The 25,785-nt window shown below is 47.9% G+C and overlaps 3 protein-coding genes across 5 annotated transcripts in view; 2 read left to right on the top strand and 1 right to left on the bottom strand.

Moving 5' to 3' along the window:
* The window catches only part of ACO2 (aconitase 2), a 31,791-nt gene extending 31,666 nt beyond the window's left edge, over positions 1 to 125 (bottom strand). The window contains exon 1 of the mRNA XM_030547365.1: positions 51 to 125. Within this exon, the coding sequence (XP_030403225.1) occupies positions 51 to 86 (36 nt within the window). The 5' untranslated portion in view covers positions 87 to 125. The remainder of the gene's footprint in view (positions 1 to 50) is intronic.
* Positions 126 to 312: 187 nt separating this feature from the next.
* PHF5A (PHD finger protein 5A) lies at positions 313 to 8,870 on the top strand. The gene is made up of 4 exons (XM_030547351.1): positions 313 to 551; positions 2,878 to 2,901; positions 5,124 to 5,290; positions 8,110 to 8,870. The coding sequence occupies exons 1-4, from the start codon at positions 500 to 502 to the stop codon at positions 8,197 to 8,199; spliced, it is 333 nt and encodes a 110-aa protein (XP_030403211.1). The 5' UTR covers positions 313 to 499; the 3' UTR covers positions 8,200 to 8,870.
* A 7,037-nt stretch (positions 8,871 to 15,907) lies between these two features.
* TOB2 (transducer of ERBB2, 2) lies at positions 15,908 to 25,213 on the top strand. Of its 3 annotated transcripts, none has more exons than XM_030547318.1 (2): positions 15,908 to 16,153; positions 22,544 to 25,213. In XM_030547318.1, exon 2 carries the CDS (start codon positions 22,623 to 22,625, stop codon positions 23,637 to 23,639), a length of 1,017 nt encoding a protein of 338 aa, XP_030403178.1. In that variant the 5' UTR covers positions 15,908 to 16,153; positions 22,544 to 22,622; the 3' UTR covers positions 23,640 to 25,213. The 3 variants fall into 3 exon arrangements, with proteins under 3 accessions (XP_030403178.1, XP_030403197.1, XP_030403188.1); XM_030547337.1 differs by lacking the exon at positions 15,908 to 16,153 and adding an exon at positions 18,397 to 18,486; XM_030547328.1 differs by lacking the exon at positions 15,908 to 16,153 and adding an exon at positions 20,485 to 20,884.
* The last annotated feature ends 572 nt before the right edge of the window (positions 25,214 to 25,785 follow it).

Below are 25,785 nucleotides of genomic sequence, written 5' to 3'. Positions count from 1 at the left end.
AGCACCCGGCTCCCCACCACCGCACCCCGCTCGCCGCGCGGCACTGTCACCTGCAGGCGAGCCACCAGGACACAGTACGGCGCCATTTTGTTCACTGACAAAGATGATGTCGCATTCTAATTACGTCACGCGTCGCCTTTAAATACTATCCTGAAGTGGGCATGGCCTCTGTCGCGAAAAGGCGGGGCCAAGCGCCAGAATGGGTGAGGTTCCGGCACGCGACTGTGCCGGGAGGAGTGTGGGCGGGGTTTGCAGGTCCTGGAAGGAAAGTATACCAAGCAGTGGGGACGCGTTATCCGGCTTAACAGATGGGACTCTGGGGAGAAAGTCATGGTCGATAGGCGCTTTATGCATGCGGCTGTGGAATGATTTAGCATTTGTCATTGGGAATCTCGGGCAGCTTTGTGGGAGAAGAGCACATAGACCCTGACAGGACCTGGGGTCAAGGGTGAAAGGGTTCAACGGTGACCACGCGACTCAACCAGCGCGGTGACGAGAAATGGCCAAACATCATCCGGACCTGATCTTCTGCCGCAAGCAGGCGGGAGTGGGTGAGATGCGGATGTCCCTGGTTCCCTCTCTGCCGCGCCCGTGGGGTGGGGGATCCCGAGACTTTCCAGAGTCACCTCGGCCTGCGCGCGGGGAGAGGCGGAGCGTCCCACACACCCTATCCCGGCAGCGGGGGGGAGGCCTTTGGCGGGCGAGTGGGGCACAGGGCACCAGTTGGGGGTGGGAGGGGCACCAGTGAGGGGGGAGGGGCATGTTGGTAGTGTGATACCAGTATGAATCTGGGAGTCAGAGGGACCCAGGTCCTGTTTCTGGCTCTGCTACAGACTGGCTGTGTAAGCCGGGGGGGAGGGGAATGTTTCTCGCTCCCCCCTTCATGAAGTGCTTTCTGGCTGGGAGGTGTCCTGTCAGTGCTGGGGGTTGTTACTAACATTGGGGTGACTTCCACAAAAACGTATGCAAAACACTTTTTAGAAACAGCCTTGTTCTCCCATTTACCCCAGTAACCTGCCCTTCTCCAGGTAGCCAAGGGCTCTTGGCCTTGTGCCTCACCTGTGTGCTCTGGCATGCATGCTGTGTTCCCATATAACCTAACACCTGACTGTTTGACTGCCAACTTGTGACCTACAAAGAACATAAGGGTCTATTGTTGTAATTCTATCTTTGTAGATTGTTTTCTACATTAGCTGCCTCTTAAGTGGCCAGATGGAGTTTAAACTGCCCTGTTGGTTTAAATACTTTTAATTCCACCTCAATTATTAGAAAAAATGAATATAATATTTACTTACTCAACAGACTAGTTTGTATGCTTAAGCAGTCATAGTTGCTCACTTTAGTGACCAGATATTTTTGCTCTTTACTCCTATTATCCTGGCAGTGCCAAGAGAAGAAATGGGAGAATATTTTGGTTTTCTCATTATCATCAGAACTGCTGATTTCGTTCCAATTGTAGGGCCAAGTTCTGCCCTCAATTAACTGTGCAATAGGTGGTGTAACTGAGGACAGAAGCTGGTTTGCTAAATCTATATAATGGTGATGGGGCATGAGAGAGAAAGAGCCTACCTTGATTCTTGGATCCAGAGCTGGCTGACTCAGAAAAAAAATCTTTACTTGCAAGTGCAAATTTGAACTGTTCTTGCTGAGACAAGGGAAACATGGAAACCTGGGTGCTGTTTTTAGAGAATCGCTTTTCAGAGTAGAACTGTACTTTTATGGTGAGAGGCCTAACTCTATCTGACACCTACTTTTCCTGCTTGGTGGGTATCTATCTGCTCAGTGGTGACTGAGTCTTTGCTGTGGTGGTCCCTAGGGTATACAACTCTCTATAGCTTGATACTTACTGTAGTCATCTACTAGTGAGACAAGGTGGGTGAGGTAATATTTTTTATTGGACCAACTTCTGCTGGTGAGAGAGACAAGCCTTTGAGCTTACACAGAGTTCTGCTTAAGGAGATGAAGAGCTCTCACCAACAGAAGTTGGTCCAATAAAAGCCATTACCTCACCCACCTGGTCTCTCTAATATCCTGGGACCAACATGGCTACAAGAACACTGCATACATTCATCTACAATATTATTTATTTAATATTGTTTTGAAATCTTACAAATGGTAATACTTTTTTCAATTAATTCAAATAACATCCTTAACATGACCTGAATATGGTAGTAGCCTTCAAAACCAAACATAGACGTAAAACAAAATATTTGAAAATAATTTCATTTCTGAAAACCTCATCCAGTTCCCATTAATGCAATGGAAAGTTTCTTCCATGGCCTGTGTACAGTGCTCTGTTATTTCCCTGCTGTTGCTAATACCTGAAGCAGCGTAGTGAAAGCTGCGCTGTGCTGGAAGTATGAATAGTGCCATTGAATGCCGCATGGGAAACATTAAAGTATCCTGTGGCACCTTATAGACTAACAGACGTTTTGGAGCATGAGCTTTCGTGGGTGAATACCCACTTCGTCAGATGCACAATGGCACTATGCATCTGACGAAGTGGGTATTCACCCACGAAAGCTCATGCTCCAAAACGTCTGTTAGTCTATAAGGTGCCACAGGATACTTTGCTGCTTTTACAGATCCAGACTAACACGTCTACCCCTCTGATACATGGGAAACATTGAACTCTACACTCTGTTCTTGGCACATGTATGTCTAGAAGGATGCTTACTGTTTACTATTAAAATGTATGTATTTGCTATGTTAAGGCTGCTGTTGTACTTCGTTAAATAAGTTTAGATTTTAAACACATTTTTTAAAAAACATTAATTCACTTTTAAATTGCAGTTCACCTATTTAAAACAAAAGTTTTATTTGAATTGTCCCTGTTTTGTCAAAAATAATTTTCTTTTTTTGCTTTACTTATTGCAGCTATTGGAAGACTGTGTGAAAAATGTAAGTATAACATCTGCCTGCGGTGTTTTGTGAGAGCATTGTTGTATGGTTAGAATACACAACTGAGATTTAGCCTGGATTTTGTTTCTAGCTGTGCCACTGATTTTTTGTGTAAGCTTGGAGAAATCACTTTGAAATGGGAAAACCCACATGGGTGTTGTGAGGTTAAATTGATGAATATGTGGAAAGCACTTTGAGAGGCTTACATGGAAGATGCCATACAAGCACAGAGGATTACGGTATGTGTCATGGAAAAGATACAGGGAGAGGGTCCTACCTGTGAATTAAAAAACAGGTTTATGGCCAGAGTTTAAGGAACTGGGATTGTACTGATCAGTTCATGATGATCCACTTGTATTGCAAAAAGATAACTTGGTAATCTTAAAAAAGAAAAAATCCATTTTCCAAAAATGCCTGTTGCACAATTTGTTAAAGGCTCAAGTCATAATCCTGAGTGTGGGAAATACACAGAAAAAATTATCTGAAGCTAGGACATGTGAAGAGAGGCATAACTAAATACATTATTATCCTACTATAAAAGAGGAGACTTGGGAGAATGAGAGGGTATGATCAGTCCTTTCATGGGCACAGTATAAATGAAATAAGGGTGTTAGCTTGTGTCTCAGAAAATAGTGGGAAAAAGAGCAAAGGAGGGAGAAATTTAGGGCATGGCTACACTTGCAAGTTAGGGTGCCCGGGGCTGCTTTAATGCACTCTAACTCCTGAGGTGTCCACACTGACAAGGCACTTAGAGCGCCTGGACTCTGCAGCTGGAGTGCTCCTGGTAATCCACCTCCATAAGAAGCATAAAGCTTGCTGCACCCTGGCTGAAACGCCGACGTGTTGCATTACTGATTGGCCTCTGGAAACGTCCCATAATCCCCTGAAATCAAGTGGCCACTCTTCTCATTGTTTTGAACTTGGCTGCAGGCATGCAGATATCCCCTTTCAAAGCTGCGTTTCTGACAGCCGGCACGCTTATCTGCACTGGGACAAAGCAAACCATTACTGTGGAATGCTGCTGTTGTAAGTTCAGACAACAGCAGACCTCCCCCATCTCTCCTTGCCCCCACCTCTCTCTCTCTCTCACACACACTCACAAGACAGCACGCTGACACAATCTCTGCCCCCCAAAACACACTGTCTCTCCCCCCACATACACACAACCTACTCCCTGTCACACTTCAGCCCCCCAATTTGAAAAGCACATTGCAGCCATTTGTACACTGGGATAGCTACCAGAATGCACTGCTCTTTGTGGCGTTGCAAGAGCTGCTAATGTGGCCGTGCCAGTGTGCTTGCAGCTGACAGTGTAAACACACAGCAGCGTTTTCCCTGCCTCGATCTCTGAAGGTTGATTTAATTCCCAGCGTTCTACATCAGCAAATGTAGCCACGCCCTTAGTCTGACATTAGGGAAGCGTTTTACGAGTATATGGCCGGTGGAATAGATTCCACAGGAAGTAGTTGAAGCCTCATCACTACAGAGATAAGAATGCTTAGTGGCGGTAGGGATTAGATGACTCAAGGGGACTGGTAATAGGATATGAACCTTTCAGCTCTTGGTCATTGATTTGGATATAGTCCAGGACATTACAGACTGTCACTGGCATCTAATGGCTATATGGCCTATGTGAAATGAGCTGTGAGGTTTCCACATCACAGAAATTGTTGTGGCTGTCTGCACAAATCCGCCTTCTTTTTGGCCCTCTCAGAAGTCAAGGATCATGAAGACTGAACCTCCCCTTTCATCCTTTGGAGGTAGTACTCCAGTCTCATGTTTATATAGTGGTGCATGAGATGCTTGCACTGCTGCTGCCCATGTTTACCCGTCCTGTAGTTAAAAGACTGTTTGGTGCTGTCAGTTCAGCAGCTTCTCACAAGTGCTAAATTTCCTCAGAAAGTTTAACAACGCAGTGGTGGGATGATGTCATGAAGAGTTTTGTAAAATGCTGGCTGATCAGAGCGCTGGCCCTCATCTCTATTCTGATTGCAAAGCAAAAAGACTTGAAAATGAAGTTTTGTAAGATACTGGCTCTTCTACTTGCTCATTCTCTTCAGAGAATTAAAATGGCTGTCATACGTCAGCGAGAAGGATTTCCCAGCTCAGTCTCACTATTTTAGAGTGTATGGGGGACCTGTTTGGATAGGGAGCAATCCCCTCTCTGTGGGAATGGTGGAGAAGGAAACTCTTTAGCTGAGGACTGTGCTCTCTATTTGTAGGTGATGGTAAATGCGTGATCTGTGACTCATATGTGCGACCCTGCACACTTGTGCGCATATGTGATGAGTGTAACTATGGGTCGTACCAAGGGCGCTGTGTTATCTGCGGAGGTCCAGGAGTCTCTGATGCCTATTACTGCAAGGAGTGCACCATCCAGGAGAAGGATGTAAGTTGGATGCAGTGCCTCAAGGTTGTCTTTCTGTCTCTTGTTAAACAGATGTGCTGTTTATTTAACAGTCATGCTTATCTTTAAAGGCAGCTGTGGTCTTGTGGAATGAGCATGGAGCTGCGACTTGGGACACCTGAGCTCTAGTACCAACTCTGCCACTAGCTTGCTATGTTACCACGAGGAAGTCACTTCACCTCTCTTCCTCTCTTTTATGCATCTGGGGATAGTGGTGCTTAGCCACCTTCGTAAAATGCTGTGAGATCTACAAATAAGCCCTGTGATATTTCTCTCGTGCCTTTATCCCAAAGGACTGAAAAATACTTTACAAACTGCACGTATGTGATTCACTTCATCCACACGTTGCCTGTAGCATTACCACGTAAGATGTTATATTACTAGGTCTCACAAGCTAAACTTTATCAGGGTCAGGTCACTAGCTTAGAAATTCTCAAATGCTGCAAAAAGCATGTGACTACTTCAGTCAACACTGAATCAATGGCCCTGTGTATGTGTGGTGCTGCAGGACATCCGGTACTGCTGGTGTTTTCCTCTGTGTTAGATGGAAAAACAAAAGTCATGGGCCACTTGTAGCCATTAAAATCCCATGTGGGTTTTCATAAGAATATGGGTTATGGCTCTGGTGACCTGACCAAATTCCAACTCAGGTAATTGCGCTCTACAGACCTAAAACTCCCTTTCCCGTTTTATTTGGATATGAGTTTTTCACTGCTGTGGGGTGTTATGTACTGTTGGCAAACATGTTCCAACCTAGAAGTGCCCTCTTTCTAGTAGTCTTGTTCCCTTATGTTTCTGTAGCAGGATCCCATAGTGCTTAATGACAGTGGTGTGAGAATGATCTCTGCACACAGAAACACAGCCACCTTTGAGGTGAAACATGGCAGTATGACCGTGTACAGCAGCACTATATGCAGTTAGAGCAGGATGTGAATGAATGAAATAAAACAGCAGGTGGAACTTAAAGAGACGGAATGCAGTGATTAAAAGGTGGACACCCGTTTCCTGTGGAAAAGTGTCTTGAGAGGATTTTTTAAATGAACACAAATGATCAGGACCACAGTACTGCTTCTGCAGACAGAGCTCTGTGTCTGAAGCTTTAACTCTCCCTTAGTTTAGTCAAATGAGTTAAGCTTACTTTCCCAAATGCTCTACATTCAGCCCCAGACAGAGTCAAGAGGAACGTACTTCCATTAGAATGTGAAGCCAGAAAGCAAAAAATGGATGAGCTGGCTGGAGGAAACATCCTTCATGTAAAGGGGCAAAGGTGCCTGGTTCCTGTTTCGTGGAGGGGCGTTGGTTCCACACATGCCCCATTTGGGACTACAGGCCAGGGTCATGCCATGTCATCCTGGCAAGTTTTGGGTTGCAGTGAGGGTTTCTTTCTTGAGGATAGAAGTATGAGCATGTGCCAAATTCTTTTGAGGGGGTGGAGGAATGAACAGATGCCTGTAATGAAGCTGCCAGGTTTATCACAGATGCCCTAAGTTGTGGGAGGGAAGATTTGGAAGGGCCCCACCTAGGAGGTTCAAAGTGAAACCACAAGACAAGCGCTAGAGGCTTGTTGGTGTAGGTATATATGTGGGTGTGGTGGGAAGGGAGAGGAGAGAATTATTTCATTTTTTTCCCCCTCTTCTATCTCTGCTATCCTGCCCCTCCCACCTCTTCCTTCCTCCTCCATAACAGCAAGTTTTGGTGCTGCAGCTTGGGTGCGGTCTCCGCAGTGGATGACATCTGCCCAAAAGCTTTTTTGTCTAATCCACTCAGGCTTACGCAACAACCAGGGACACATGTGCCAATGCCCACTGGGCCTCTCAGCACAGCACAGCTGGCAACTCCAGCAGCAGCATTTTGCCCTCGAGGTGCACAGATGCCAGGCTGGGTGACCCATGGGCAACGTTCTCTGGCATGCACATGCACATGTCCCATCTCCCATTATCAGGGAGGGTTTTGGCTCATGTTCTGATTTGTATTTACATTTTTCCATTTCCCATAACTCACAGCTGCATACTTGATTTATTCTCCCTAACCTGCTCCACTTACGTCTGGCTTTCCCTCCAGCTGATAGGACTGGGATGTGGAGGCCTCCCAAAATACGCTTGTTATGAGTACCCTTGCACCTGCAAAATGGCCATGTGACCTTTACAGTGAATCAAGTTCTGATGTGTCTAAAGTGTGGGGAATCTGGGAGTTGCTTCAGCTGAAGGAACTGAGGGCACAAGGAATATGTGTTAACACCTAATGGAAATAGGTTCCTCTTAACTCAGGGTGGGGAACGGTTGTTCCCCTTGCCCCCATAAGTCATGTCATAAGTCAGCTTAGAAGGATCCAGTCTCGGGGCACTGTACATACAGGGACGGTTTTAGGGCGATTCACCCGATTCCCCCTAAGAGGGCCCCGCAACATCCCTAAGAACCCTGTGCCACTGAAGGCACTGGCAGCCAATTGAGCTGCCGCAGAAGTCCCGCTGCTGTCTTCAGCGGCAGCTCTTTTGAATTGGGGCCCCGCAGTGCCTAAAGCCGGCCCTGTGTACATCTCTTTCATTAAACTGATTATGTTATTCAAACTGTTCTCCATGCTCCCCTGAGGAAGAGAATGTCCTAGTTAATGGTAGCAGGGCTTCTCTCTTCCCCTCCACTTCCTCAGTTTTGATGGCTGGAGCCAATGGAGTAGAAGGGAATTGTGCCTGCATGGGTGTTTCCAGGAGGTGGTTTTTGGGGTGGAAAATAGTGGTCACTCTTCATACTCCACTCAAGCTTGTTCTGCCCTAACTGTGTCCTTTTCTCTCTGCATGTTTCCAGAGGGATGGCTGCCCTAAGATAGTCAATCTGGGCAGTTCCAAGACAGATCTCTTTTACGAGCGCAAGAAGTACGGCTTCAAGAAGAGGTGATCTGCGCTTGGCGCTGCTGTACCCGCTGCAGGGTTGGGGAAAGGGTCTTAAAGCATCTCTGGACTTCACTGTTATTGAGAACCAATTAATCTTCTCTAAAGTATTACAAGTTAAACTATGTGTGAGGGGTGGGGGAAGAAACAAAATTGACTGGGGATTGGAACCTGATAATAGCTGAGAACGGCACATGGCAAAAGCAGGCTACTGACTCTTGCCATCTCTCAAGCGTGGCTAGTGTCTGCCATACGGCTCTGCAGAATGCCTGGTGGGCAAGCATTTACATTCTAAGGGGATCTGCTCTCCTATCAAGGTGTAGCACTGCTTTTACATGTCTTGCCCGCTTTTGGAATTGGGGAGTCACCTGCAGTTCTCCTTTCCATGATCTTCCTGTCAGTTGATAAGAAGTCTTCTCCCCTGGCCACACCCCAAAAGTCTGAGGAATGAGTTCTGATTGCAGACCCACCGAAAATCTCTATATGTTGTTATACAGGGAGGCTAGCATGCTCATGGCTGATGCCCTTTCATATGAGCATGAGCATGGCTGATGCCCTTTCATATGAGCACATATGAGCATACATGTCCCTATGTTTTCTTCAACCGATTAACTGAAGGCCCTTTCTATAACTACCTCTGCAAAATGTAAACCAATAAAGTTTTTTTCCTTTTTCTAACAGAAGCATTTCTCTCTAGTTCATCCCACCCATCGTCCTCCTGGAGTTTCCTTTTATAAGGTGATTGAGACACTAAGAATTTAGGAGTTGCAAAACTAGAAATTAACAATGAGCCATCTGTTCTCTGACAGGGGCCAGTCATGGCTACGCTGACCTCTTGTGTGGTGCTTTGGGGAAGGACCGCTGTTTGTTTTCTCACTCCAGCCATTGATCATTTTATGTCCTGAAGCAGGAGGGTGGCTCGCTTTGTGTAACCCTTGCCTTTGCTAATGTGTCTGGATGTTGTTTCACCACACAGACATCCAATCCCTTTCTAAAACCTCCTGAGCTGCTTGACTCTATCCTGCTGCAGGAAGTTAGAGCCTTCTGTGCTGTAGCTGGAAACCAGCTATTATATTCCAGACTAATAGCCATATACTGAAAACTGGAGCCTGCTTGTTTGCTGAATACCAGCAGAGGCTGTGGACTCCCAGGCTGCTCAGCACAGACCTGGGGAAGGAGACAGAGCTCATGTACAGGATGTACACACCTTCCCCTTCCCTCCTGACCAGGAGCTTGCAAATCATGTTAACCTCTAAGGAGCTGCTTTCTTGAGCAGGAGGGGCAGAGAAACTAAACTGGATTTGGGGTGCAGTAGAATTTCCCACTTGTGGTCTAGGGTCCCAACAAAGATGTAGTTTGAGACGCAGTGTTCACATCTGAGCCTGTTGGCACAACTAGAAGTACCATCCAGGCAGGGATCGCTGTAGAGAGACAAGGAATTTCCCTTCCTTTTCCCCCCATACAGCTGTGCTTGCTGTTGCCTCAGCACTCCCAGTCTCGCTACTGCTGTAGGGAATCAAGGGCTTATAGTTTTAAGATCAGAACTTTGATTACTAGGTATGTAGCTCCATGTTCTGGCAGCTGTGAAAGAGTTAAACTGCCTTATCTAGTGGTTCTCGTCCATTGGTCGAGTGGAGGGAGAGGGTTGTTTTTCTCCTTGGCCTTGTCTACACAGCCAACTTTGGAGAAGACTTCCACTGCCACTAGTGTGTGTAGCCTAGGTCAGTGGCAGTGCCTCTCCTGTGCTGCTGCCGCAAGGATGGGAGATTGCCCTAAAGCTGCTAGTGTAGATGAGGCCCTCCCTTGTGAAGCAGAGCAAGAGATACAGAAGGGTAGCACTGCAGTGAAGATTTTGTCTTTCTTATGTGATTACTTATCTTGTGTTCATTAGTTTCTAATCCCCAGAAAGGAACCCTAGAAAAGACAGGCTCTCTGAAACAGAGAGATTCTGTGTGATGAGAACTGTGAGCTTAATTGCAGGGTCTTTAAAAAAAAAAAAAAAAAAGAAAGAAAATCATTGAAATGAGTAGAAATTGCTTGCCTTGACAGTTGTGAAGACCAAAGTCCTTTCTTTAAGCCCAGAACCGGTTCAGCAAGGGCACTGGCAGTACAAGCTTCCCTCACACGCTGCCCTCCTGTTGTGCCACAGCCCTGCCCTGGAGGGGCCTCTGGCAGGACTTCAGAAAGTAGTTCAGTCTCAAATGGCCTAATTCAGAGGTTCCCAAACTGATCTGTGGGATGGTTGGTGGGTGTCTGCAGAGAGCAGTGTGGTCTTATAGTGGCACTCATCACTATATAGTTGAACAGCTAGGCGGCATGCTGCTAAACTGAATTAAAGAAAGCTAAATATGCATGCCTGGTATTCCTTTTCTACATATGTCATTGCTGTAATTACCACAGGGATGCTGTGCTTCTGTAAATGGAAGAGGAAGTTTCTGCAAGAAAATCCCTGTATTTACAATGTCCACACTAGAAAAAACTGGAGAATTCCTGGCCTATTCAAAACTTAACCTCTCTGCTCACAGTGCTAATGAGGTGTTTATAGTGTTCTGGAACATGAACACATATCCTGAGTCCTCTTTCCCCACTTCATGCACAATGTCACCTCATTTCATATGAGTTACCAAAAAGGGGTCATAACTTTTGGTTACAAAAAAGCTGGGACAGGGTCATATGGAACTGGTAAATGGCTCTAAAACCCAGCCCCAGTCCCTTGAATCATTTGGTCCACTGCTTGACGGACCCTCTGAACCTGAAATGTTGCCGCCTTTAAAAATTGGATGTTGGTAAATGCCTGGATTGTATTAGTGTGCTCTCTCTCTCTCTCAGTGAAAGAATTTCTCATTTCCTTTGGGTTTAGTTAAGTGTCTTGTGACTTGAAAGTAAAGAATGTTCCTGCCTATGGAAGTGCTAATTATGCCCAATTATACCCTGACTGACCTTCCTTGGCATTGAACAACCTAGCCAAACTAGCTTTGTTCTGGCAACCTGGAGATTCCTTCCCTGTTGTGCGTGTGTCTGATTCAGTAGTTCTCTTTTGTCATAATAGCCAAGTGGTCAAGAATGCATAAATGGATCCTTAGGACGGAAATCCACTCTCTCTTTCTCTGTATATTAACCTCTGGATAATTAAAGGAACATAGTCAAGAAAGAAATATTTTAAGAGTCCTTGTGTGCTATTAGTAACATCTTATTAAAACTAAAACAGAATTTCAGAAATGTAATTGGCTTTTTTACTAATGATACTGAACCTAGACTGGTCAGTTTCATTTCCTGATGCTTGGCTGGCAGGATGTTTTTATTTGAAGCAAAGCAATGGAATGTTTAAATTCGTAATGCACTCTTTTACCTGAATTGCTGTTAAATGAAAAGCAATGGAGATATTTCTATTCATTATAGGTTTCATAATTTTCCCAATGGCCACCCATTTTCAACCTATCCCTCCAAAAAACAAAAACAAAAAACCCCACATACGCTGCAAATCTTTTTTAGAGGGAGGGGAGATGAATTAGTAGCCATGCCTACTGCAGTGTAGTATCCAACACTGACTGCCACAACAGATTTTCAAGATGCACTCTTGACTAAGTTCATTCAGTCTTCTTTGGCTGCAGAAATGGTGGCTGGAGGGAGAGGTTTGTGAGGAAAAGGGGGTGAAGTGTAAAGGAGCCATAGAGAGATCCTGGTGAACACAGAGTATTCTCATGAAAACAGGGTTGGGGGTGAATATTTTTTTTGGAATAGCCATTGTGGAGAGCAATTTAACCTGAAAGAATTTCAACTGTTTCAAAAGGATTTATAGTCTTTTGTAGTCTGAAGCTCTGAGATGATTAAAAAATAAGTGTAACTCCACAAGTTAAGAGGATCCAATAATGAGGTTACATATGAATCTACTATGCTACCTTTTCTGAGGAATTCTTTAGGATGAAAGGAAATGGGAACTGATTAATTGGGTCAGTCTAGTCTATTACTTTTTCTCTGACAATGGTGATGCTGGTGGTTAATTATCTAAAACACTGGTGCATGTTCTCTCTCTCTGACTTATCATCCATTTATGTTCACTCTGAACCCAACTGTCCTGAAGCCAAAGCTTGCAGAAGGTGGAAGCAGGCTATTTTCAGTAGTGGTTCACATTTCTGGAGTTTATTCCCCCAAGAAATGTCTCTTACATAGCTGCATCTAGAACACTTTGCAAGGCACATTTTTATTCAGAATCCTGGGTGGTAAAGGTATGTCTGCATTTAGATAAAACACCCACGACTAGCCTGGGTCAGTGGACTTGGCCTCTGGGGCTATAAAATTGCAGTGTAGACATTTGGACTTGGGCTGAAGCCTGGCTTTTCAGACCATACACTGCAATTTTATAGCTCCATAGCCTGAGCTCTGCAAGCTCAAGTCAGATGACCCTGGCCAGTAGCAGGTGTTTTATTGTTGTATAGACATACCCTTAGGTAGATAATTGGCTGTATTTTTTCCTATTCTCAGTGCTTAAAGTTAGGGGCCTATAGGAGCTTATTTTGTATTTGTTCTTATTTGGAATTCCTAACAGTTCCCAATTTAAAACATAGGCCATGTCTACATCTAAAATTTTGCAGCGCTGGTTGTTACAGCTGTATTAGTACAGCTGTATAGGGCCAGCGCTGCAGAGTGGCCACACTTACAGCAACCAGCGCTGCAAGTGGTGTTAGATGTGGCCACACTGCAGCGCTGTTGGGCGGCTTCAAGGGGGGTTCCGGGACCGAGAGAGCAAACCGGGAAAGGAAACCAGCTTCGCCGCGGTTTGCTCTCTCGGTCCCGGAGCCAGCCAGCAAACCGCAGGGAAGGAGACCTGCTTGCTCGGGGTTCCGGGACCGAGAGAGCAAACCGGGAACGCCGCGGTTTGCTCTCTCGGTCCCGGAGCCAGCCAGCAAACCGCGGGGAAGGAGACCTGCTTGCTCGGGGTTCCGGGACCGAGAGAGCAAACCGGGAACGCCGCGGTTTGCTCTCTCGGTCCCGGAGCCAGCCAGCAAACCGCGGGGAAGGAGACCTGCTTGCTCGGGGTTCCGGGACCGAGAGAGCAAACCGGGAACGCCGCGGTTTGCTCTCTCGGTCCCGGAGCCAGCCAGCAAACCGCGGGGAAGGAGACCTGCTTGCTCGGGGTTCCGGGACCGAGAGAGCAAACCGCGGCGAAGCTGGTTTCCTTTCCCGGTTTGCTCTCTCGGTCCCGGAACCCCGAGCAAGCAGGTCTCCTTTCCCGGTTTGCTCTCTCGGTCCCGGAGCCCCGAGCAAGCAGGTCTCCTTCCCCGCGGTTTGCTGGCTGGCTCCGGGACCGAGAGAGCAAACCGCGGCGTTCCCGGTTTGCTCTCTCGGTCCCGGAACCCCGAGCAAGCAGGTCTCCTTCCCCGCGGTTTGCTGGCTGGCTCCGGGACCGAGAGAGCAAACCGGGAAAGGAAACCAGCTTGATTACCAGAGGCTTCCTCCTTCCACGGAGGTCAAGAAAAGCGCTGGTGAGTGTCTACATTGCATTACCAGCGCTGGATCACCAGCGCTGGATCCTCTACACCCGAGACAAAACGGGAGTACGGCCAGCGCTGCAAACAGGGAGTTGCAGCGCTGGTGATGCCCTGCAGATGTGGACACTCTCAAAGTTGCAGCGCTGTAACTCCCTCACCAGCGCTGCAACTTTCTGATGTAGACAAGCCCATAGAAAGTTGGGCCAATACAATAGTGATTAATGCCCTATAAATGCATATAAATAATGTCACTGCAGAGCCTCTTCTCAGGGGTTAACCCATTTTGAAAAAGGTAAATATATGGCATGTCATAGTGTGACTAATAGATGATGTATCAATTGGAGTTCAAATAGTTTTACAAAGCTCCGCACTGCCTTCCTCCCAAGGCTGGGACTCAGGCCATGAGCTGCCAAGGCTAGTGCAGTCTTAAGTAATCGTTTATCTTGCTTGTGCTTAAGGTGAGCCCTGCCTACTTGACCTAGATAAGCCTTAAAACAATATAGCTGTTCATCTCCACAAGGAGGACTTGAACACACAAGACCCCATTGTCAGGCCTCCTAGAACCTTTTAATAGAAAACTACACCTCCCAGCAGCCTCTGCTCCGTGGCTGAGACGGCCCTGCTCGCACACGCCCTCTTCAGCTGACTGGTTGACGCAACAGACCAATCCGGAGGCGCTCCCAACCTTGCCAGCCAATGGGAAGGCTGTTGCTAACATGCTGCTGTTATTTTTAGCACAGTCTGGGCTCGTGCACCTTGCAGGTTGCTCGCACCGTGTCAATGCCTGCGCTTGAAGTGGTGGTGATGATGTCAATGCGCAAGCGCGTTGGGGAAAAAGTAGTCCCTGAGCTGGGCGTTGCAACCAGAGGCTTAGAGGAGGGAAATGCGTCCCAGCGGACAGTTCAAGTCACATCCCTGGAGGGCGGGGGGCCCTGTGGTTTAAAAGGCTCTTGGCCTGCTGCTCCCGTGTCATGGGGTGTAACACTGCGCTAATAAGGATGCTGGCTGCAGACCTCGGCCTCAGTGCGAACAGCGCCGTGAAGCGAAAGGAAGCGAGGGGAGGTGGCGGCGCGTTGCAGCTGGTCCCTCCCCCGCTCCGACGCCCCCTCCTTGGAGGCGTGGGGCACCCTCAGCTAGTCCCGTCTGCGGGCCCAAAGAGCCGCTACACACCCACGTGTGTCCCACTCCGAACCGGGCCTGTCAACAGCCCCCGCCTCGTGGGGAGAGCTGCAGTGGCAGGATCAGGAGGAGACGGGATAACGGGGTTTCTATTGAGCAGCGGGGAGGGGGGTCCTTGTAACACATTTATTTTCTCACAGCTGCTGTGGGGGGGGTTGTTGCAGAGCAGCAGCCGGTGGAATGATCAGGATAGGGGATTTCTAGCAAGCACTTTTTCAAAGAGGGTTGTTTTTACCCTTTTAATTGAAGAGATTTGATGCTGAGATTGTTTCAACTCGTTTTTTTCGGAGTGTGAACGCGTTTGTTCAAAGCACTTTTCTTCTGTTTTGAAGTCAATTTTGAAGCGGTTCCTCGCTCTCCGTCGCAGAGATGGATGTCTGCGATGATTAGCCACCCTCTAAGCACACCCACCAAACACCGTTAACACCATTCGCTGTAGCTGCTGCTGGGAGACGTCAGATAATGATGCATGTGGGATAAAAGAAAAATCTTATCGTTTCTTTCCCTCCCTTTTGATGCTCTTGCTCTGTCCCAAAATCCTGAAGCGATAAGGAGCTTGAGGATATCTCAGGTCAATCCAGCCTGGCTATTTGATCCCTTCCAAATCCCTCCGGGCCCCTTTCTCCTCTCTCTTAAACCAGTGCATAAACCACACGTTACAAACCCTCCACAAGCTGCAAAAACAGCCAGCTGAGCTGCCCTGGTTTGCAGCGCTGTCCTATCGCCTAGCTGCCTAGCCAGAGGTGATCCACCGTGAACAGATCACTACAGGGAAAGGGGGGGGGGGGGAAGCTCCAGGCTGTAGCGAAGTCACAACCCGGAGCAGGGGGGAGAAAACACAATCACACACACTGCTGCCCCCGGGCGATCCGCGCAGGGACCCCCCCCGGAGAAGGCGCCTGGCGACTAATAGCTGGGGACAGGCTCGGACCAAAGGGTTAATTTCGAGGGAGGGTTTGGGGAAGTAGTTCCGGCTCTCCCTTCTCCCCCACCCCCTTGTCCTTTGCGGGACGCGTCACGCTGGGTGTGGAAGAGGAGATCCTTGCGCAGGGTTGCTAAGGGTGAAACTTTTCATTTACTTTGCTCACTTTGGGCCAGGGCGAGGGAGGCTCCGGATCTCAGCGGCGGGAAAACCAGTCGGGGGCGCCCCACACAACCCCTCCCTCCCACCCACCGCAACCCCATCCGCACCCCGTGCAAAAGAGAGAGAAAAAAGAAACCGCCAGAGAAACCCTCCAGCAACACCCGCCCCCGGCAGGAGCAAGGAGCCGCCCGCCCGCAGCTGAGGACGAAGTAAGTGGGGCCGGGGCGCTCCCTGGCGTTCGGGGGGCACAGAGCGGCCCTGCCTCGCCCCCTCTACAGCTGCTGTTTGAACCCCCCCCCCCGGCCTGGGATCCGGCTCTTCCCCCCGCTGGCTGACTGCGGCTGGCTCCTCTGCCCCGTCGGTGCGCCCGCCCGAGCTCCATCGGAGCGGGGAGCCGAGCCGGGGCTGGCTGGGGAGAAACCTCCTGCCTCAGTTTCCACCCTGCCCCTTCCCCCTCTGCAGCTTGCGGGGCGGCTGGGAAAAAATCCGGCCTTGGCTTGCGAAGCGGGGGGGGGGGTAATGCCCTACAAATGGGGTCCCCCCCCAGTCGTTTTCATCCTTTAAAGCGTTTCTGGTGCTGGTGGCTTCTTGGGGAGGTGGGACCTTGATTTGCGGGGGGAGTGGGGGTGACGGTCCCTTGGCTTGTGACGCTTTGAAGTGCCCGAGTTCACCATTTTGTTCTGGCTTTTGTTATTCTTCCTGCGAGGGGATTTAAAAATGAAAGGTCCAGAGACAGCCCCGACGGGACGGGACGGGACCAGGGCAGCTGTTTGATCGCTGAACGGGGGGGGGGGCTGGATCCGCTCCCCCTTTGTGGATGCAGCTGCCGTTGGCCAAAAGGGAGCAATGGGGGGTGCCGCGGGCGAAGGGGGGTGCTGCTCTCCGGCGGGGCTCGCTTCCTGCAGCTCTGCTGACAGCGGGCATTGTGCTTTGGCTAAGCGACGCTTCTCTTTGATGCTCTGTCGCCCCCCTGCCCGGCATGGGATGGGGTCCTAAAGGCCAACCGCAGGAACGGCCCCTCCACCGCAGACCAGGAAGATTGGGGGCCGGGGCAGGGGGGAGAGATGGGACCAAGAAATATAATCCCCGTGCCCTTAGTAGGTTGAATAATTTCCTTTCCCTTTGAGGAGGATCTGTGGGGAGATCCCTTATTGTTGGCGGGGGGTGAATATCAGGTCAGATCTGTTCCATCTTTGCCCCCCTCTAAGAAGGACTAAGGATATTTATGCTGCGGGGTGTGGGGAGTCCCCAACAAAGGACCAGGCCTAAAGACCTGTACGCTCAAGGCGATGGCTGCTCGTGTCTAGTCTGGAGGGTTTGGGCACCTGTAACAAAGCCAGGTCTCTGGCCTGGGCCCCCTTCTCCCAGGGAAAACAAGAGGGGTCATTTGCCATTTGTCGGCAGAAGTAAAGGTCAGGCAAGGCCTAAGCACTCTTCCCCCAAGGGTCTGCCGTACACCCAGTGCCTCCCCAAAGCCTCTGGGCCTGGGCACCCTTCATGAAGGGTTATTAGGGTTTCCCTTCTTCCACGCACCCCTTCCCCAGTACATTTTGAGGCAGAGAAATGTCCTTGCCTTGTGGGGGAATCAGCCCGTGTCGTATCCTCCTCCCTGCCACCCAGTTGCAGGCCTCTTCCTGGGGCCTTGTTTGGGATCTCTTGATTTGGCTGCTGATCTCTTCCCCCAACAGCGAGGCAGCTGTGGGTAGTGACAGGCTAGACGGTGTGAAAAATCAGGACAATTTTTTTTTGGGGGGGGGGGGCAGGGTGCACAAGACAAAGCCCCTAATATTGGGACCTCTGTCTCCTCACTCTCTTTACTTATTTATCCCTGTCCCACAGCAAGGGTGACTAATGTGGGGAGAAGGGAGCGAGCTGGGTGGCTTTTTTGGAGGGGGGTTACAGGTGTGGCCTTAAGTCTTTAAAGGCAATTTTCATAATACCATCAAAGAGCTCTCCAGTACCCCACTTCAGAGTCTCACTCCTAGCCCCCAACCAAGGGGATGTTTGCTAATACGTGGGGGGGTGGGGTGTTCCGGGGTGTGTATGGGGAGATGACGGGTAAATAGGCCCCCGAAAGGCGAGAGATAGCTTACACCCCTAAAAATACCCAGCGATTCCCGATGACACGGTACATGGGGTGTGTTTCTTGCGTTGGGCAATTGGCTGGGAGGATTGAGAGCACCAAGAGCGCATGTGCCATGGAAAATTTTCTACACTGCTCCTCTGAGCAGGCGCTGGTTCTTTGGGCCAAGGTTGGCGCAAGGCATATTGGGAAATGTAGTTCAGTGGCAAAGTAGGTCACTCGCCTTGGCTCAGATGAGGGCCTGGAGAAGTGGAAGGTGAAGGACTGCAACTCCCAGGATCCTGTGTGTTAGATATAGTAAGGTGGGGGAGGCGGATTTCGAGTGTTTGTAGAAATTTCCTTGGCTGGGTTGTTGGAAATGCATCATCCTCTGTGAGCCTTGGCTGCTGTGCTTAAAGTGAGGTGGGGGGAGCTGGACTCCCAGCTGAGAGAGGCTGATCTGGAGAACAGGCTCCTAATGTATGTATAATTTTGCATGGGATGGGGCTTGGGAGGGGTGTGTCCTCTGTATAACACTCACCATCACCACGCACACAGGGACAGTGGTTTTGATAGTGTTTATAAGGGGAAGAGGCGATCATAGATTTTGCAATCTTAGTGTCTAGAATGTGTGTCCATAGGGCCCATTCCTCCCCATGCACACAGTCAGCAGGGATAGCTGAGTGTTTAAAAATACTTCTCTCTTTATGTGTTTTGGTGGTTTGTGTGCCTTAAAATTGTTTAAACAGAGAAAATAATTGGATTGCCTCTTATAGTCTGTGGGTGGGGGTGAGTGAGGATAGTTAGAGACAAGGCTGTCGTTTTGGTACGGTGTGGCCTGCAAATTAACATAGAAGGTTATTCTATCATACTGGCCTTGATATATTTTTTTTTAATCCCTTTGAAATGTCACTGTGTGCGCTTAATGAGGGGGCAGAATCACAGACCTGTTTTCAGAGGGATAATTGCTCTTTATAGGTTTCAAAAATAGATCTTGTTCCAGATTGAAACTTGTTTTGCAAGGTCACTGCTTAGTATCTTCATAACCGGGAGGAATAGGGATGTTTAAAGTGTTCACTCTCATCTAATGTGTACAGTTATTTTGCCCATTTTCTTTAACATCTGTGCTCTGTGAAAACAGAGAGAGGGTTGATCTCCAGAGCTCCTGCATTTCTGCAACATAACCTGTATGTGGAAACATTCATCTTCCTTTTTTTTCCCCTTCCCCCCTCTTCCCATCCATCATAAAATATTTGTCCAGCAAATATATGTTGGGGGAGGGGGGGAATATGTAAATTTTTCTGTGACTGGCCTTATCATTTGCAAAACATGCTATGATACTTCCTACCTTGGTCATCAGTTTCAAGACCTTTGCTTCCCTCCACCCCTCCCAAAAGCCCCCTAGGTGTGTAAAAGAAAATATATTTTTTCAGTGCAGATGGGCTGATTCAGCTGCAACTATTTTATGGTTTATAACTAGTAATCAGCTCCACTATATGGATTCTTGTATTGGCAATTCTGGGATTAAGGGATCCAAATGGAATACATTTTATTGTGCTAACAATGTGGGGAATAAATGGTGCCTCTTGCTCATTTAGAACCATCTCTTACATTTGAAGGCATCTGCCAAGGCCTGTTGTATGTAGCTGTCTTGGTGCATGCTGTTATTTGGTTAATTGCTTTTTTTTAAATTGAAGCCACAGAGGCCACACTCAGAGTAGTCTCCATTTTTAAAAAAAAAGAAAAAGTGCTCCATTTTTATAACTCTTCTGCAAGCTTGATACTGAAATTGGTTGCTGCATTTTATTCCTCCTTTTCCTTGCCTCCCACGGAAGTACTGTGCTGATTTGTTGGTGAAGACGCAGGACTGCTGAGAAGCACTGAGGCTTTGTGCTGTTTTGGGGATGATAATAAATCAAGTCTGTGGAGTGTTTGGATTTCCCCCCACACACACACCTTCTTCTGAAACATCTGGTGCTGATCATGTCAGAGAAGTAATACTGGACTAAACAGACCACTGATTGATCCCATCTGTCAGTTCCAGTGTGCCTGCGGTTGCTGGGGATCACTAAGGCTGTTAGCAATTTCTGTTAAAGATCACTATATCAATTCTCTTTGCAAGAAAACTCTTTATTACCTCCTGTCCTTGTTCTATTAAAGGGACCCTTCTTGAGTACAGTTTTTCTGGTAGCTTGTATTTTTATACCATCATTGTCTCTTATTTTTGGAACTCTCTTGAAAACATGCTTGTTTCTTTACAAAAATTGCCAAAATTTGAAAACCAAGATGATCTTATGTCACCCCACTTAACTTTTGGTCTCTGATGCACTGGATCTGGATCAGAATTGTGACCCAGATGTGTCTTCCCACTAGCATCCAATCTTGCTCGGATTCCAGTGAACCAGGCTGGGTGCTTTTTCTTTTTTCTTTTCTTTTTAAAGCCATAGTAACAGAAATTGGTTTTGTGCAATCTGCTTGGGATAACATGGGCTGATTAGGCCTCTGTTATTTTGGCATGTATTCCACAGGTCCACTGGCTCTCCTTTCCTCTGAAAGTCATTGAAAGCCTCCATCCCAAGCTATTGAGTCCCACCTACACACCAGCCTGAGAATGACCTGTCCTAGTTGGCCTTTCAGAAAGCTGCCTTGTTCAGTTCTTCCTGGCATGTTTCTGTTTTATTTTAACTTTGGCAATTTCCCAGTGACCTGACAGAACTTCTCATGGTCCAGTAACTCCTGAAATCCAAGCTCCAAAGGCTGGCGGTGCCTTTTCAACTCTCAGCGGTCACTCGCTGCCTCTACTCGCTTCCGTGCAAGGCTAAACCTGGAGGGGTTTATTTCTAGAACTTTGTAGCTTCTTGTGCTAGCTGATTTTGAGGTATTTACAGCTCTGACTGCTTGTTGTACTCCTGGAAATAAAACTCCCTGAACATAAGTTACCAATATAATATCTTTTTAACGTAGAATTCGTACTGTCATTTTTGTCATAACTCAGTCTTCATTTAAAAACAAATTGTGCATGTCACCATTAATGCTGCATGTTTATTCCCTGCCATCCACTCAACTAGGGTAGGTAAACTAGCTCTAATCTGTTTCCCTTTCTGCTTCTCTTGATCTAGACCAGTGTTGCCTGGGTTTCTAGTTCTGCAGGGGAAGGTTTGTGTCTTAACTCTGTGCTACACATGCACAAGTCCATTTGGCCTACAACCTAAATGCTTGGGCTGAAGGCTTGAGAGTGTCCTTTAGGCCCATTTTGCCAACGTGAATGAATGTGGTGTGTGCATGTTTGTCTGAGCAGAGCCCAGGGTAGTGGAGAGCTGACTTGTCTCTGACTAAGCTATAAATTAAAAACTGGATGTGCCGCTTCCCTGCTGAATGGAGCAGGAGTTGATAAAAAAGAAAAGGAGTTCTTTTTTAAAAAGTCTGAGATTCTCCATCCTTTCCCATCTCTTCTCTTTGAGGAAATGACCCACCTAGAGAGTTTGTTGGTACCTGGAAAAAGACTGTTCGTTAATCTGTCTACATTAGAGAGTCAATATTGTGATTTCACACTCTGCTTTTGTGGGTTTTCCTGCTTTCAGTAATGACCTCATCAGGTAGGGAAGGAGGATTATTTCTGTTTTGGCAAGTGAGTTAAAAGTTGTGTGGGCCTACAATACTCTCCATACACCCTTTTCTGCTGGAATAACAGCAGGGCTGGGAACTATGCACGGCAGGTGTCCAGCAATGTATGTAGTGTGCACACCCCACACTATTTACTGATCTGAATTAAACTGAGACGTGAAGCTTTTTAGCTTGATTTAGCCAGACAAATCCTCTGTCAGGGGCAGGTGAGTATCTGAATATCAGATGAACTGTCCACTTCCAGGAGATAGTAAAACTGGGCTGGCAGTTAGTGCCTCGCTATCATCATACCCTCACCTCCACTCTCATCCTTGAGCCAGCAGGACCAGAGAATGCAAATCTCCAAAAACCACCAGCAGCTACTGCCTTCCAACTGAGTGGTGTTGCTGTTCCTCAGCAGAGAAGCTGGTGTTGACATACAGAGTTCAGGAGTGGATCTCCACTCAGGATGGTGAAAGACTCTCATGATTCTGCCTCGATGTAATTTTTTAAATCGAAGGCACATGAGGTGAAAGGAAATAAATAAGAGTTGAAGCAAAAGGAGATGTATTAAAATACATACTAACCACTGTACCAAAACAAACTGTCCAATTAGTTTGGTATCCTGTCTCCACTGGTGATCAGTGTTGGATAACTTGAGAGAACGGCATCATACGCGCACAGTTCAACGTAGTACTCATTCCATTTAGTAGGGTAGAATTTCTTCCTGACCTTCTCTAGCAATCCACCTATGTCATGTAGCATAAGGATTGAGTGCATTCATGTAGCTTTTATTCTAGGAAGTAGCCTTGCAAATGCTATTTGTAGAAATGTCTAATCCTTTTGTAAATATATGAAGCTGTTTGCCTCAACAATATTAAAGTTGCCATGTTCTCTTCTCTCCCTTCATCCATCTTTTTTTCTTCTTTTCTAGGATTGCTTGGAGCCAAATCTTGTGTATGTTGTTTGTCTCTTTCAATACACTGCCCTGACTTGCTTGCTGTGAAGGGAGTATGCATCTGGAGATCAAAGTTGCTCTGAACTTCATCATCTCGTACCTGTATAACAAGCTTCCCCGAAGGCGGGCAGACCTGTTTGGTGAAGAGCTAGAACGCCTGCTGAAGAAGAAATATGAGGGCCATTGGTACCCGGAAAAGCCTCTGAAGGGTTCTGGCTATCGCTGCGTCCACATCGGGGAAATGGTGGATCCGGTGGTGGAACTGGCGGCCAAACGGAGTGGGCTGGCCGTAGAGGATGTGCGGGCCAATGTACCTGAAGAACTGAGCGTCTGGATTGATCCTTCTGAGGTCTCCTACCAAATTGGCGAGAAAGGGTCTGTCAAGGTCCTGTATCTGGATGACAGCGAGGGCTGCAGTGCAGCTGAGCTGGATAAGGAGATCAAGAGCAGCTTCAACCCTGATGCCCAGGTGTTTGTCCCCATTGGTAGCCAGGACAACTCCTTGTCCAACTCACCATCACCATCCTTTGGCCAGTCACCCAGCCCCACCTTCATCCCCCGCTCTGCCCAGCCCATCACCTTTACCACTGCCACATTTGCTGCCACAAAGTTTGGCTCCACCAAAATGAAGAAGGGTGGGGGTGGGGGAGCAGGAGCTCAGCAGCAGCAGCAAAGGATGACCAGGTCGCCCACCAACAACCTGCTGAAGCACAAGGGCCTCTCCCTCTCTATGCATTCTCTGAACTTCATCGGGGGCGGGGGGAGTCAAGCTCCTCAGTCACAGCTCTCCCCCAATGCCAAGGAGTTTGTTTACAATGGCGGATCGTCTGGAGCCAGCGGTCTCTTCTTTGAGGGTGTCGCCAATGAGAATCAGGGCGGCAGCATCCCACCGGCCTCCCAGTTCAGCACTAGCACCAGCGGCGGCAGCGGCTTTGACATGGCTCAGGTCTTCAGCAGCAGCAGCAACAGCCTCTTTCTGGAGAAGTCTCCCTTTGTGGAAGGACTCAGCTACAACTTGAACACCATGCAGTATCCCAGCCAGTCTTTCCAGCCTGTTGTCCTGGCCAACTGACCAGGAAGAAGGAGAATATTTGGGGAAAACAAGAATTAAAAAAAAAAAAGAGAAGAAAAATGAAAAATAGAAATATACAAGAATTTGAAATCTTATAAATATAGCTTCTTGGAAAGAGAGACAACCCCGGAGTCGTTGTGCTGTGCCGGGCAGCGCTCCTGAAGCACTGAATTGTTTTTTAACTCAATCCCCGTGCTTTTTCCTGCCCACTTTTTTACTCCTATAATGGGTTTGTTTGGTCCAGAAATGGTGGAAACAAAGGTCACTTTATCTTCCTGTCTCCCAACTTCCTCCTCAGAGCTGGGCTTTAGTATCTTGTTTTTTGGTGCAGAGATGGCCTGTTCTGGGCATTCCCATATCCCTGGGTGCGAGGCTGCCTTGCTGAGAGGGGCAGGGGTATTTGTTTGGTTTTCACTGCCAGGCAAGAGGTGCACAGTTTCATTGTATGCTTCCCAGAGACGGGTGTGGGGGGCTTGCTTCTTACCATGATTAGTCAGTTCCTTTCCTCCCACCGGGAACAGACAGGGGGAGTGTACTTAGTACTCCTTACCCTGCCAGCTTTAGACTGCTATGACCTTGTCATCCAAAACCCTTCAAAACTGCCACAGTTGATGTCAGCCTCTGTTTTGGAATAAGATTCCCCCAGTCTCCTTTTCCTTGCCAGGCGGGTATCTTGGAACACTACTATGAAATGGCTGCTTCCTGCTATCTTCCCTCTCCACACTTTCAGCCAGAGGTGAATGCTGGAGAAGAACAGCACTCTGTTTATACCAGTGAGTCCATTTATGATTCCTGCCCCCACCCTCATGCACAAAGGATCTTGTCTGAGCTGGTCTCTTCAAGTTGGTCAGAGCCAGTGTCAGTTCAATAGGGTTGCTATTATATACAAGCACTACAGTTGGTGCACCTACTGCTGTTTATAGGGAGGAAGTATCGGTCCTTATATATTGCACTTCTCTTTCAGGGGACATGGTTAGATGTGCTGCCTCTCACATTCTTATGTGCTTTTCTTCCCCTCCAATGTAAGCAGCGTCCACTGATGTTCCTTTGGAGCAGTCTCCACATGTTTTGAGTTCTTACTCTCAGCCACCTTTGGTCACGGACTCTTGCGGGCTGGCGGGGGGGGAGGGTTTCCTGCTTTTGAAGAGGCACCACAGCTTTCTGGAGAGTGCAGGTGGTTGTATCGCCCAGGCTGCTTTCCTGATTGATGGCTTGAGGGGCGTCACTTCCTGTTTTCTTTTAATAAAAAATATAATAAAGTGTGACCAAACCCCCTTTGCTTTCCTTCTGGAACGGTAGGAGGGGGCAGGTGACTTAGTACAGAGGGGAATGCCCAGGAGGGGTTGTACTTAGCCCCGAGTGTTACCTGATCGATCCAGCCAGAGAGACACAGTCCAGAGGGGGCTTGCTGCAGAATAGGGACTAATACTTTGAAATGACTGATGGTGTGGGGAGAAGAAACTTATATTCCAGGACCTAGATGAATAGTTGTCCCCTCCTCATTATTGGGGGTAACAAAGAGCTAGGAATCCTAAAGCTGTTCCCTAGTTTTTACACACACACACACACACACACACACACACACACACACACACACACACACACACACACACACACACACACACACACACACACAAAATGCTGGAGCAAGGGAAGGAGTAGGACAGAAGTGGCCTTTGATAGGCTGCTTCTGCATCTTGTTATTCCATAGCCTGCCTCCATGATGTGTGGGGATCCCTATTCTTCCCAGATGGGGCAACCTAGTACCCCCTGGGAATGGGGACTCTAGATGGGAAGACTGCCTCCTGGGGTGTCAGCCTGGGGCTAGAAAGAAAGTGAAGAGGAGAGATCTGAAGCAGATACATCTAGTTTGGGGGCATTCCTTTTTTTTTTTTTTTTTTTTTTAAACTTTTCCAGGTTTGCTGTCTCCCATGTTTGTTTTTAACTAAACCTGTCTCTGGAGCTTCTTCTGAGACTCGCGTCAAGTATTTTTGTAATTAAGGGATAAGATCCAGTTTACTTCACTGTTGTCAGTGGGAGGAGGCTTTGAACTCCCATTTCTCTCCACCCCCAAAAAACCCCAAGTTGACACTCCAGCCCATGTGTGTATGTTCTGAATGAACCTTATTCGGGATAAGGGGACTGC

The sequence above is a fragment of the Gopherus evgoodei genome, chromosome 1, assembly GCF_007399415.2.
Source record: "Gopherus evgoodei ecotype Sinaloan lineage chromosome 1, rGopEvg1_v1.p, whole genome shotgun sequence".
Taxonomy (NCBI): Eukaryota; Metazoa; Chordata; order Testudines; family Testudinidae; genus Gopherus; species Gopherus evgoodei.
The sequence above is the reverse complement of the archived record's forward strand: the minus strand, read 5'-3'. Positions and strand labels throughout refer to the sequence as shown.